This window comes from Somniosus microcephalus, chromosome 3 (genome assembly GCF_052327205.1).
Source record: "Somniosus microcephalus isolate GS21.2 chromosome 3, FLI_Smic_1.0, whole genome shotgun sequence".
Lineage (NCBI taxonomy): Eukaryota > Metazoa > Chordata > Chondrichthyes > Squaliformes > Somniosidae > Somniosus > Somniosus microcephalus.
This window is the reverse complement of record NC_140989.1, coordinates 296,881,435-296,894,351: the sequence shown is the minus strand read 5'-3', so window position 1 is coordinate 296,894,351 and position 12,917 is coordinate 296,881,435. Positions and strand designations below refer to the sequence as shown.

The following is a 12,917-nucleotide window of genomic DNA, read 5'->3' as shown; positions in this document are numbered from 1 at the left end:
AGCTTTCTATAAATAACAAACCTTCAATTTATTGCCTGCTGTTAAAACAGCAACAAAGCCTTAATTTGGCTTCTTACTGGTTTACCATGAAACTGACAAGACATTTACAGCACATGGTTAGTAGAAAATATTAAGTGCCAAAAAGCAGGCATTTGCTTTCTAGATACAGCAAAACATTTAAAGCAATAAATGTTGGTTTGCTCTCTATGTCTCATTACACTATTAGTATTACAGCTTTTATTTAAATGTATAACCAGATGGTCATTTGGTGATATGGATACATTAGGAAATGGCAACACCATTTGCATATTCTTTGTTACCTTTTTAATAGAGAAATTCCAGCAGCAAACCACACAAATTTATCCAATGAGGTTTATTTTAATATAAAAACAAAATTCAAATAGTTTATAAACAAGATGGAATTGTTATATATTCACATAAAAAATTACCAAATCCACAATCCACATTAGACAAAGTTAGATGCTGTAACACATACTCTGAGCCCAAGCCAATTCTTGCCCTCCCATCTCTTCCCCTCCCGCATCCGATCCATCCCCAAATCCATCATCCTTGTGTGAACACCAAACTCCTAGATAGGCTTGATCTTGAAGTGCAACCCAATGAGGCTGAAAACTAGACATTTCAAGTCCTGGACCAGGTAGTAGAATACTCGCAGACCCTCTGGATCCCTAGATGTAAACATGTTTTTTTCCATTTAGAAAAGGCACAGCAATTAGAATTACAATAGTTTAAAACAAATTAGCCAGATTTCTATCTAACAGATGCCCTGCACAGAAGTAGAACATATATATTTTAAGTCTTCACATTTTGATTTTTTTCTCCAAACAGAATATGTCTCCTTCCCCCAAATAAACACCCACTCACTCTGGCATGCATTTCCAGAGGCACTGGACTTTTTTCCAGTACCTTAAAGTGGCCATTCTTCGTGGATCGGAACTTAATCAGCAAGCCCAAACCTGTCTCCAGACATGGATTATCCAGCGTGCCAATGGATAGTGATCAAGAGAAGGATTCTAAGCTCATTTTTATCATCTCCAGCGCAGAGATGGTGACACTAATTGTGGCAGCCCAACTGTCACACTGGCTATCACAGGTATAGGCACTTTACTTTTACAAGAATATGGTTTAACCCAAAATATAGGACCAATCAGTACAGCAATATATTGTTCTCCACTGCTGAATTTTTTGTAGCTTTTCCACTCTTACCAACGTTACACTTACTTGGATTGGTTTACATCAATTAGAGACCCAATCTTAGATGTTGTAAATGAAATATGTTCATCTCCTATTACTATTTCCAGCTCCTGTTATGAACAAAATATGAAAGAGGATTATTTGCATGCATTTAAGGAGGTTCCACAATCAAGCACAAAATATGAAATTACTTTCAATATTGTGTACTGACTTCTTCTGATAATTGATTGCAGATTTTAGACAAATTCTGTTAATTCCATCACAATTAATCATTCACCAGCTTTCAACACCCTACCCAATAACTGCTGATGGAGGCTACAGGCATTAGCTAGGTTTAGTCAGAAGATGTAGAAACCAAGCCCCCCTCCAGAAACCTGAGCATATAATCTAGGCTGACTCTTCAGTACAATGTTCCCCACAATTTCTTCTGGGTGTGCGGTCCATTAAATTTTTTACCCATGTGCAAAATCTCCCATTGAAAAGCCGTTGAGCGGCCTGCGCGAGACCGCCAGACAGCTGCGCAGATTAGCGGGAATGTTGCCGCTGAGTGAGCGCTGCATTGTTGGACACACCATCTTTCAGATGAGACATTAAACCGAGGAAGTGTATGCCCCCACAGGTGGACGTAAAAGATCCTATGGCACTATTCAAAAAGTGGAAGAGCTCTCCTAACATCCTGGCCAACAATTATCCCTCACCAGCATTTCAAATACAATGATCTGGCCATGACAGGGCTCCTGCATCTGCTCACTATGCAATTGGAAAGCGTGCATATATGAATGTCAGGTGGGTCAGGTTTGGCCTTGACTGTCACCTTCCCCCCACCGCCCCCAACCTGGGTAAGTAGCATAGGAACTGCTAGACGATAAAAGAAGCACACGCAATAAAAATTAGTGGGAACATTGTTACTCTCAATCATAAGCAAAGTGGCGGAAGGTGTCGTCAACAGTGCTATGAAGCGGCACTTCCTCACCAATATTCAGTTTGTGTTCCGCCAGGACCACTCGGCTCCCAACTCATTACAGCCTTGGTCCAAACATGGACAAAAGAGCTGAATTCCAGAGGTGAGGTGAAAGTGACTACCCTTGACCAAATGTGTCTTCAAGGGGCCCTAGTAAAATTGAAGTCAATGGGAATTGGGGGAAAACTCTCCACTGGCTGGAGACATACCTAGCACAAAGGAAGGTGGTTGTGGTTGTTGGAGGCCAATCATCTCAGCCCCAGGACATCACTACAGGAGTTCCTCAGGGCAGTGTCCTGGGACAACCATCTTCACCTGCTTCATCAATGACCTTCCCTCGATCATAAGGTCAGAAGTGGAGATGTTCACTGATGATTGCAGAGTGTTCAGTTCCAATGTTCCCTCTAATTTTTTCTGGGGTGCACGGCCCCTTTAAATTTCCAAGCATGCGCGGTTTTCTATTATAAAGCCGGCAAGCGGCCTGCGCAGCTTAACGGGAACATTGTTCAGTTCCATTTGCAACTCCTCAGATAATGAAGCAGTCCATGTCCGCCTGCAGCAAGACCTGGACAATATTCAACTTGGGCTAAGTGGCAAATAACTTTCGCACCACTTGTGCCAGGCAATGACCATCTCCAACAAGAGAGTGTGTAGCCACCTCCCCATGGCATTCAACGGCATTACCATCGCCAAATCCCCCATCAGCATCCTTGGGGGGGGGGGGGGGGGGTGTCACTGTTGACCAGAAACTTAACTAGACCAGCCACATGAATACCTTGGCTACAAGAGCAGGTCAGAGGTGACGAGTGTCTCACCTCCTGACTCCCCAAAGCCTTTCCACCATCTACAAGGCACAAGTCAGGAGTGTGATGGAATACTCTCCACTTGCCTGGATGAGTGCAGCTCCAACATTCAAGAAGCTCGACGCCATCCAAGACAAAGCAGCCCGCTTGATTGGCACCCCACCCACCATCTTAAACATTCACTCACTCCACCGTGGCTGCAGTGTGTACCATCTACAAGATGCACTGCAGCAACTCACCAAGGGCCCTTAGACAGCACCTCCCAAACCCGCGACCGCTACCACCTAGAAGGACAAGGGCAGCAGGCGCATGGGAACACCATCACCTTCAAGTCACACACCATCCTGACTTGGAAATATGTCGCCGTTCCTTCATCATCACTGGGTCAAAATCCTGGAACCCCCTCCCTAACAGCACTGTGGGAGTACCTTAACCTCACAGACTGCAGTGGTTCAAGAAGGTGACTCACCACCACCTTCTCAAGGGCAATTAGAGATAGGCAATAAATGCTAGCCTTGCCAGTGACGCCCACATCCCATGAATTAATTTTAAAATGTTTTAAATTAATAGACACTTTCATTGGGCATGTGATCTCAATACTCATTTTAGCACGGTGTACACATGTACTATAACCTTTTTGTGCATTTGTTGGTAAAATTAATGTGACTGAACATTCTCATCAATCACTGATGAAGTTAAATTACTGCTGGACAAAAACTGCACTAAGCTGCATTAAGATGTGCAGTGTCCAATAAATCCATGCCAGAATTCCAAACTTTGATCTAACAGAAATACTGCTACGAAGTTTCACACTGAATGGTGATAGATATTAAGTAAATATTCACGTGAAATACATTTAACTCTATGTGTGAGTGTAAGCAAGGTGTCTTGTACAAAGATGAATGCAAGTGACGAAAGCGGTGTTGCCGTAGCCACACGTGTGGTTAGTCACCAATTTCTATTGGACAACACTAGTCTAACGTGAAAAATGGTCACGTGGGTCCCCATAGAAGTGTATTTCAATGTGGGTTAGCGCCTTTAGGGAAGGAAAATATTGTATTAAAAAATCTCTCATAACACAGTACAATGCACAGACTATCTGTTTCACCCAAGGTTTCGTCAGCTTTTGTTAAGTGGAATCGATCCTCATGTTTTCTGGTGAGCTCGAGAACAGTTGCCAAGCGATGGATTGTTACTTTCAAACCATATTCTCTGGTATGTGTGCTTTTGAGTTTACGAAAAAAAGGGAAAAATACTGACCTGTCGCCCTACTCGGTCAGGTGGGGGCCACAAAGCATCATCTTCCTTTGTGATCTCGCTGTCTTCTATGATTCGTTTTAGCTCTTCCATCACACTTTTGTGGACATATGCCTATAACAGTTATACAAGTACCAACAGGTATGTCACAAGAAAATATAAAATTGTATAAATTACAAAACAAGCTTTTGTCAAGTTTAAATTAAATCCAATCTCAGAATCTCAGAATCGAAGCCATTTTACTATCTAAATTTTCTCCAACTCACAAAGTTTCAAGCACGCTTACCTCCTTCCTAATCATCACGTCATTTTTGTAATTGCTGTTGTTTGCGTATCTGAGTTTACCTGTCAATCAAATAAGAAATCTGTTTGATTCTTATCATTGGCTAAAGGCATTAAAAATATAATCCCAGGTAACAACTCACTTGTTATCTTCTTATATCAAGTCCCTTTCTCCAATCCCTATAACATTCACCCCTCTATTGAAGACAGCAGCACATTTCTGGGCTATCAATGCTGAAAAATTAGGTTTCAAAAAATAGATTCTGATGCTAGATAATGCTTATGCCAGTGATGGGTTTAATTTAAACGGTGAATCCTGAAGCATGTAGTTCCTGCAGCAAAAAAGTGAAAATTGTTGAAGTAGTTAGCCCTGAAGGCTATGAATTGCTGAAATTCCAATCCATTTTTTTCTCCCTCTCCTTCCCACCAATTTTCTCCCTCCTCTCCTGAAGGTATTTACTCCTTCCTGGCGGAATGTTCCAGTGTTGCCGGTTACCCATCTTTCTCAAGGACGCATCTTTCACATGTAAGCCAGGACAGTGAATGTCAGCAAACTATTTGACCACAGGGGCATCACAGCCAAGCCTGACCCTGTCCGTACACAATGTGTACGTAAACACACTTTTCTGCAGGGGTAGCTGAATAGAAACGATGAGCGGGAACATTGACTTTTACCTTCCCTAACCCAAGGGTACTGAAAAGAACTGCAACTTGCTGTCTGGTTGAGCTAACTCAGCCAAAAGCAGGGATTCAAATAGTCAAGCAATCCTGTCATGCATCCATTCAGGTATCAGTATAAAATAAAAAAATGGAGAATGGATCCTGCTGATAGAAGGTAACTATGCTACAATTTTATCTTAAAAGCCTTAGGCAGAAAATATGCAGCCTGGGAACTCCTGGTCTGCATGGTTTGACTATTCACTGTCCTAATGGTCTGAGAGGGAGCAACACACAGGACCTTACTGTAAAATGATAAAAACATCAGTAAGATTGCACTGCAACAATGTCTAGCTGCCAGTGCTAACTCACCCAATCCTTGTCTGATAAAGAAGCTGCACGCCAGGATTGCTGGAATATTTGAAGACCTGATTCCAAACCAGTTATCCAGGTGATTTTAGGGACAGCAAAGGTAATAAATTAACAGGTACTGTAAGGAAACCTTCTTTTGTTTAAGCAGGGTATACATACCAATAAACAACATTTTGGTCATCTTCATAATGGCTTATAGATGATTTACATACATAACATATAGCTACAAAAAAAGACGCCTGGGAACAAGAAATTAACACCCCTCAAAATAAACTCTGCCAAAAACAATGACTAGTTTTCTCTCTGGTCAGACAGCTTCCTATGAGATTACCAACAGTTGGCAACTCCTTCCTGAAGGCACCGTTAGCAAGTTCACGTAATGTGCCATGCTAATTTGAGTACATTTATGTTTTGATTTAACAGCAAATTTCACAAATGCATTTACTGTCCATTAAATACACAACATCCACTTTCAGCACAGTTATTGACTAAGGTTTCGTCAAAAAATTTCAATTCGAAGCAACATCTTCCTCGAGGGTCATCTCACCAGGGCTCCATCACCCTTCACTGCAGAGAAATGGAACATATTTAGCGCCCATGACAGCGAGCTCCTCAGAGATGCCGTAATTGCGACCATCTTCAAGGTGACAAGTCCGATTGCGGTAGAGGAGTTTCCCTGCTATCTGCCACAGGGAAAGTCATCGCAAGAATCCTCCTCAATCGCCTTCTCCCAGTGGCAGAAGAGCTCCTCCCAGAGTCGCAATGCGGATTCCGCCCACTAAGGGGCACAATGGACATGATCTTCACCGCACGTCAATTACAAGAGAAATGCAGGGAACAGCACCAACCACTGTACATGGCCTTCTTTGATCTCACAAAGGCCTTCGACACTGTCAACCGTGAAGGATTATGGAGTGTCCTCCTCAAATTCGGCTGCCCTCAAAAGTTTGTCACTATCCTCCGCCTGCTTCACGACGACATGCAAGCCGTGATCCTGACCAACGGTTCCACCACAGACACACAATTCACGTAGGCACCGGGGTAAAGCAAGGCTGTATCATTGCACCAACGCTCTTCTCGATCTTCCTTGCTGCAATGCTCCATCTCACCCTCAGTAAGCTCTTCACTGGAGTGGAGCTAACTTACAGAACAAACGGGAAACTTCAACCTCCGTCACCTCCAGTCCAGATCCAAGGTCGTCCCATCCTCTGTCGTCGAATTACAGTTTGCATACGACGCTTGCGTCTGCGCTCACTTGGAGGTCGAACTCCAAACCATCGTCAACACCTTCACTGAAGCGTACGAGAGCATGGGCCTTACACTAAACATCCGTAAGACAAAGGTCCTCTACCAACCTGCCCCCGCCACACAGTGCTGCCCCCCCGATTATCAAAATCCACGACAAGGCCTTGGACAACGTGGACCACTTTCCATACCTCGGGAGCCTACTGTCAACAAGGGCAGACGTCGACGACGAAGTCCAACACCACCTTCAGTGTGCCAGTGCAGCCTTCGGTCGCTTGAGGGAGTGTTTGAAGACCAGGACCTCAAACCCGGCACTAAGCTCATGGTCTACAGGGCAGCAGTGATACCCACTCTGCTGTATGCCTCAGAGACATGGACCATGTACAGCAGGCACCTCAAAGCACCGGAGAGGTACCACCAACGCTGCCTCCGCAAGATCCTGCAAATCCATTGGCAGGATAGGCACACCGTCAGTGTTCTTGCTCAGGCCAACATCCCCAGCATTGAAGCTTTGACCACGCTCAATCAGCTCCGATGGACGGGTCACATTGTCCGCATGCCCAAAACGATACTCCCAGAACAAGCGCTCTACTCAGAGCTTTGGCACAGCAAGGGAGCCCCAGGTGGGCAGAGGAAACGCTTCAAGGACATACTCAAAGCCTCCTTGAAAAAGTGTAACATCCCCACCGACACCTGGGAATCCCTGGCCCAAGACCGCACAAAGTGGAGGAGAAGCATCCGGGAAGGCGCCGAACACCTCGAGTCTCTCCGCCGGGAGCAAGCGGAAGCTAAGCGCAAACAACGGAAGGAGCGCACGTCAACCCAAGCACCCCACCCACCCGCCCCTTCAACCACCGTCTGCCCCACCTGTGACCGAGACTGTAGGTCCCGCATTGGACTCATCAGTCACCTGAGAACTCAATTTTAATGTGGAAGCAAGTCATCCTCGGTTCCGAGGGACTGCCTAAGAAGTAAGAAGAGGAGCTCCTCATTACAGTACAGGCCACGTCCTCACAGGAAGGAAGAAACTGATTGTAGAACAGATAATTCATTACAATTATGAGGAAGGAGGAAGGCTGAATTCCAGCTCTGGCAATGTCCAACAGAAATAAGGCCCAGAAACAAAGCAGTCTGCTGAGGGCCACCAATGGCCCAAGCTGTATTGTGTTTTATACCACTGATTTACACTGTATTACAGTCTTAGGATTGGATCCCAAAGTTAACTGTTGCCCAGCACTTCTTACTATTCACCCAAGTCTGCAGGCATATATCAAGCCCAAGAAAATAACATTCAATTTTGCTCCACACCATCATTAGGTACTTTTTGTTCCACTATCAACAACATAACTGTTAGATGGATAAGTTATCAAAAACAAAACTCTTGTTTGGCTAAGGAAGGAAACTGCTGCATCTTATAGCCGATTTCCCCTGCAGGCTACGTAGAATGTTTCAAGTTTTCTGCCCAGAAGTGATACTGCACCACCTTGAAAAGTTGCATATTATTCCAAATGCTTTCCAGACCTAAAAGCAGAATACTTTTACATAACAATTAAGGGGCAGGGTGGGAAGAGTGGGTTAATTTCCTCCGGGTTGGCTTTGCTGGTCAGTTGGGAGGGGAGCTGTTGTAATTATTTCCTGCGAGGTATGTGTTAGGTATGCAATAAAGGTGTGCTCGAGTAACTTTTTAGATTTTGTTCTGTATATACACACACTGCCAGCAAAAGGACAACTTGCATTTATATAGCATCTTTAACGTAGTAAAACGCCCCAAGGCGCTTAACAGGAAGGTTATCAAACAAAATTTGACACCGAGCCACATAAGGAGATATTAGGATAGGTCAAAGAGGTAGGTTTTAACGAGCGTCTGAAAGGAGAGTTAGAGGGGTTTAGGGAGGGAATTCCAGACCTTAGGGCCTAGGCAGCTGAAGACACGGCCGCCAATGGTGGAGCAATTAAAATCAGGGATACGCAAGATGGCAGAATTCGAGGAGTGAAAACTGAGGTCTTGTCTGCCCTCTCATGTATGGGAGTTATCCCCGGTGTCCTGGCCAATATTTATCCCTCAACCAACATAACAAAAACAGATCATCTGGTCAGGTCATTATCACATTGCTGTTTGTGGGACCTTGCTGAGTGACGGGTTTCCCACATTACAACAGTGACTACACTTCAAAAGTACTTCATTGGCTGTAAAGCGCTTTGAGACGCCTGGTGGTCATGAAAGGTGGGTTATTCGGCTGGAGCAAATTAGAGATAGGGTGGGGCAAGGCATCTGAAAACAAGGATGAGTGTTTTAAAATCGAGGCATTATCAGACCAAGAGCCAAACAAGAGCTTGCAAACTGTGTATAGAATGGAGTAGTACACCCAGTAAAGGGAAATTTAATCCATGTGAAGGGGAAACCAAAACTAGGGGTCATTGATACAAGATAATCACTAAAAAATCCAATAGGGAATTCAGAAGAAACATCTTTACCCAAGTGTGGTTAGAATGTGGAACTCACTACCCCAAGGGTAGCTCAAGTGAATAATGGGCCAGAAATTGCAGTTGGGAGGCGTACTGACCTGCGAAAGGAATACAAACCTACCTGATGGCGGCCCTCCTGCGTAAACTAGCGGTCGGACGCTGCGAGGCAGAGGGCAGCCTAATGGCCCACAAATCCCAGGGACGCAGGCGGTGCGGAAGCGTACCTGGGATCACGTGGACCTGGTCCTCCAATCACAAAACAGAATTCAATTTTAAGCATTTCCAAAGGGAATCCCATAATCAGATTTAATTTTAATTTGCCGGATTGGAATTTAATTTCTAATTAGCTTCATTTCACCAACTTCACTAAAAAATATATTTTTTGATAATTTTCAACGTCCTTAAAAACACTTATTTGCCAAAACATTGCAAACTCATTTGACAGTGTACGTGTACAATTTCCGAGATGAAAATGTTTAAATCATGCCTGAGGTAGCCCCTTACGCTGATGCAAACAGGCCCTGTACTTGTTTGCATCAACCATAACATTTCCGTACGCAATTGCTGACCAGTCAATGGGCAAATAGCCCAACTCTGCGCCAGCAATTGGTTTTTTGTGGGCCGTGCGGATGGCCTGTCAACGCATATATTGACAGACTGCAAGTTCTGGATTCCACCACAAAATTCGGGCCAACATAGATGCATTTAAGGGAAAACTGGATAAACACACGAGGGTGAAAGGAATACTGTAGAAGGATATTCTGATAGGGACGAATGAGGAGTGGTGGGAGGAAGTTCATGTGGAACATAAACACCAGATGGGCCAAATGGCCTGTTTCTGTGCTGTAAATTCTATGTAAAACTGCCAGCAGGAAAAAAAAAACACTATACCATGTTTCACATTCTCAGGACTTCACAGCCATAGAGTCATAACGGCACAAAAGGAGGCCATTCGGCCCATTGAGTCCGTGCCAGCTCTCTGCAGAGCAATCCAGTCAGTCCCATTCCCCCGCTCTATCCCCGTAGCCCTCAACTTTATTTCCCTCAAGTGCCTATCCAGTCTCCCCCTGAAAACATTGAGTGTGTCTGCTTCCACCACATCCGTCGGCAGCAAATTCCAGGTCATTACCACTCGCTGTGTAAAAAAGTTTTTCCTCACATCCCCCCCTGTATCTCTTGCCCAAAACCTTAAATCTGTGTCCCCTAGTCCTTGTACCATCAACTAGTGGGAACAGCCTTTCCCTGTCTAGCCTATCCAAACCCGTCATAATCTTGTACACCTCTATCAAATCACCCCTCAACTTCCTTTGCTCTAATAAAAACAAATCCAGCTTCTCCAACCTGTCCTTGTAGCTAAGATTCACCCCATCCCCGGAACCCTTATGGTAAATCTCCTCTACACCCTCTTGAGCCTTCACATCCTTCCTAAAGTGTGGTGACCAGAACTGGACGCAATACTCCAGTTGTGGCCTAACCAGTGCTTTATAAAGATTCAGCATAACTTCTCTACTTTTGTACTCAATACCACTTATTTATGAAGCCCAAGATCCCATATGCTTTGTTAACCACTTTCTTCTCAATATGTCCTGTCACCTTCAGGGACCTATGCACATTAACTCCCAGGTCCCTCTTTCCCTGCACACTCTTTAAAACTGTGCCATTAAGTGTATATTGCCTCTCCCTGTTCCTTCTGCCAAAATGCATCACCGATGAATTGTCATTGTTTAGTAAGCAAACGTAGCAGGGTGTGTGGGGGGTTTAGATGCTGCTTTAGGAACCTCCTGATGCGGAGTGTACCAGTGAAGAAATGCCTGTTTCTGAGTAGACTGTGTGCAGGACTAACAAGGAGGCTGCCATTTACAGCCAGGGTGTTATTCGCCACGCTGTACGGGAGGGCTCCTGCTGCAGACTCAGTCGCCAATGCAGAAGCCGCGTGCGGCCTGGGGCGTAGGTTGGTGCTGGGGCCTGAGGCAGCCTGGGGTGCTGGTGCCGGGTGAAGGCTGGAGCCTGGGGTGCTGGTGCCGGGTGGAGGTTGGGACCCGAGGCTGGTGCCTGGGCCTACTCCTTCATTCAGGGCCCCGCCACCCAGCGGGCTCGGCTGCTCCGGGAACTCCACTCATCTCTTACCGTCCGGCCTGAACTCAAACTCCAGGAACTCGTGGCCAAACTTGCCCTTGTGCCCCACATAATAGCGGAGATAGAAATCACTCGACATAGCCCCACCGCTGCTACCGCCCCGCCGCATCTGTAGTCCTCACGTCAAACGCGCACTGCGTCACGCTACGCGCGCCGACGTCTGATGTCACAGGCCACCCGGCTTGCACAGCGGCTTCGCTCCAATCCAGTTCTGCCCTTCCAAAAATAAGCCAAGTCTGTGCTGTTGTTGGAAGCCAGTAGCTGTCAGTATTGGGGGAAGTTAGGCAGCGAGGATTAAAATCAGCAGCAATGATACAGATTGGAAACCTACTCAAATAATTATTGGGGGGAAGATTCCATTCAAGTCAATGGAAAGGAAAATCGAGCGGGTTTATCGTCCAGCGGTGAAAGTTAAAATCTGCTCCCCTTGGCGTTTTTGGCGCAAATGCTGAAAATCTGCAGTAAAAGCAAAAAAAAAGACAAGCGTACATTTCGTCACAACTGAAGCTTAATTCTGATGAGGGGTACACACCCAACATGTCATAACTTGGCTTTACTCTTTATAACAACAACTTGCATTTACATAACGCCTTTAACATAGTAAAACTTCCCAAGGCACTTTACAGGAGCGATTATCGAACAAAATTTGACATGGGTTACATAAGGGGATATTAGGACAAGTGACTAAAAGCTTGGTAGGTTTTAAGAAGCGTCTTAAAGGAGAAGAGGCGGAGAGGTTTAGGGAGGGAATTACAGAGTTTAAGGCCTAGGGAGCTGAAGGCACAGTCAGCAATGGTTGAGCGAAGAAAATTTGGGATGCGCAAGAGGCCAGAATAGCTGCTGATCAACCTGTTGTGTATTTCCAGCATTTTCTGCTTTTATTTCAAAATAAATTAAATTTTAAGGACACAATAATTGATTATAATTCTTCATGAGTCAAACAGGGCAGCTCACTTTATTATCTTAATCTCTCTCTATTCTTTGTGTGATGGCTGCTAAATATCTCTCCCTTTTAGAGGTGTTACAGATCTGCTAAAAGTCACCATTAAGTGTAACTTAAGCCCATAAAGTGCCCATCGCAGACGTATTTTCCAATTGGGGTTACACAATTTTCAGTCACAAATCCTGACAGGAAAAGTGTGCATTGATCTGTTAGGTCTGAAACTGGTGGAGCTCAATTATATAATGGCCTGTGGCAAAGCCACCAAGGGACTCCTGTATAACTGTATAACTGCCTTTAACAGAGTGCTACAACACCTAGGTTGGTTTTCTGTATGTAAATAGCCCATTCTGGGTAAGTCCCAGAACCAGCGCGATGACGTCATCATGTGGGTCATGTGATGTCCCGAACGGCGGGAAACGTCATGACGTCAGACTGGGAGGTTCCCAGTTCAGACCTCGTGAAGCCAGCATTAAGAAAAGACCTGTTGATTGTTTCTCCTGCATGCCATTGTTTGTTCTCTAGTTTACATTAAACTTCCTTTTATTATCGGACTGACTCGACCTCAGTACTTCAGTTATGG

At 44.9% G+C, this 12,917-nt stretch overlaps 1 protein-coding gene across 3 annotated transcripts; it reads right to left on the bottom strand.

Annotated features, from left to right (window-relative positions):
- Positions 1-309: 309 nt before the first annotated feature.
- Positions 310-11,597, bottom strand: magoh (mago homolog, exon junction complex subunit). Of its 3 annotated transcripts, none has more exons than XM_085982796.1 (5): positions 11,517-11,597; positions 4,523-4,581; positions 4,240-4,350; positions 1,243-1,325; positions 310-689 (listed from the first exon to the last, which is right to left on the bottom strand). In XM_085982796.1, exons 2-5 carry the CDS (start codon positions 4,535-4,537, stop codon positions 590-592), a joined length of 309 nt encoding a protein of 102 aa, XP_085838922.1. In that variant the 5' UTR covers positions 4,538-4,581; positions 11,517-11,597; the 3' UTR covers positions 310-589. The 3 variants fall into 3 exon arrangements, with proteins under 3 accessions (XP_085838922.1, XP_085838921.1, XP_085838920.1); XM_085982795.1 differs by having other exon boundaries at positions 11,482-11,518; XM_085982794.1 differs by lacking the exon at positions 11,517-11,597 and adding an exon at positions 11,386-11,510.
- Positions 11,598-12,917: the final 1,320 nt, after the last annotated feature.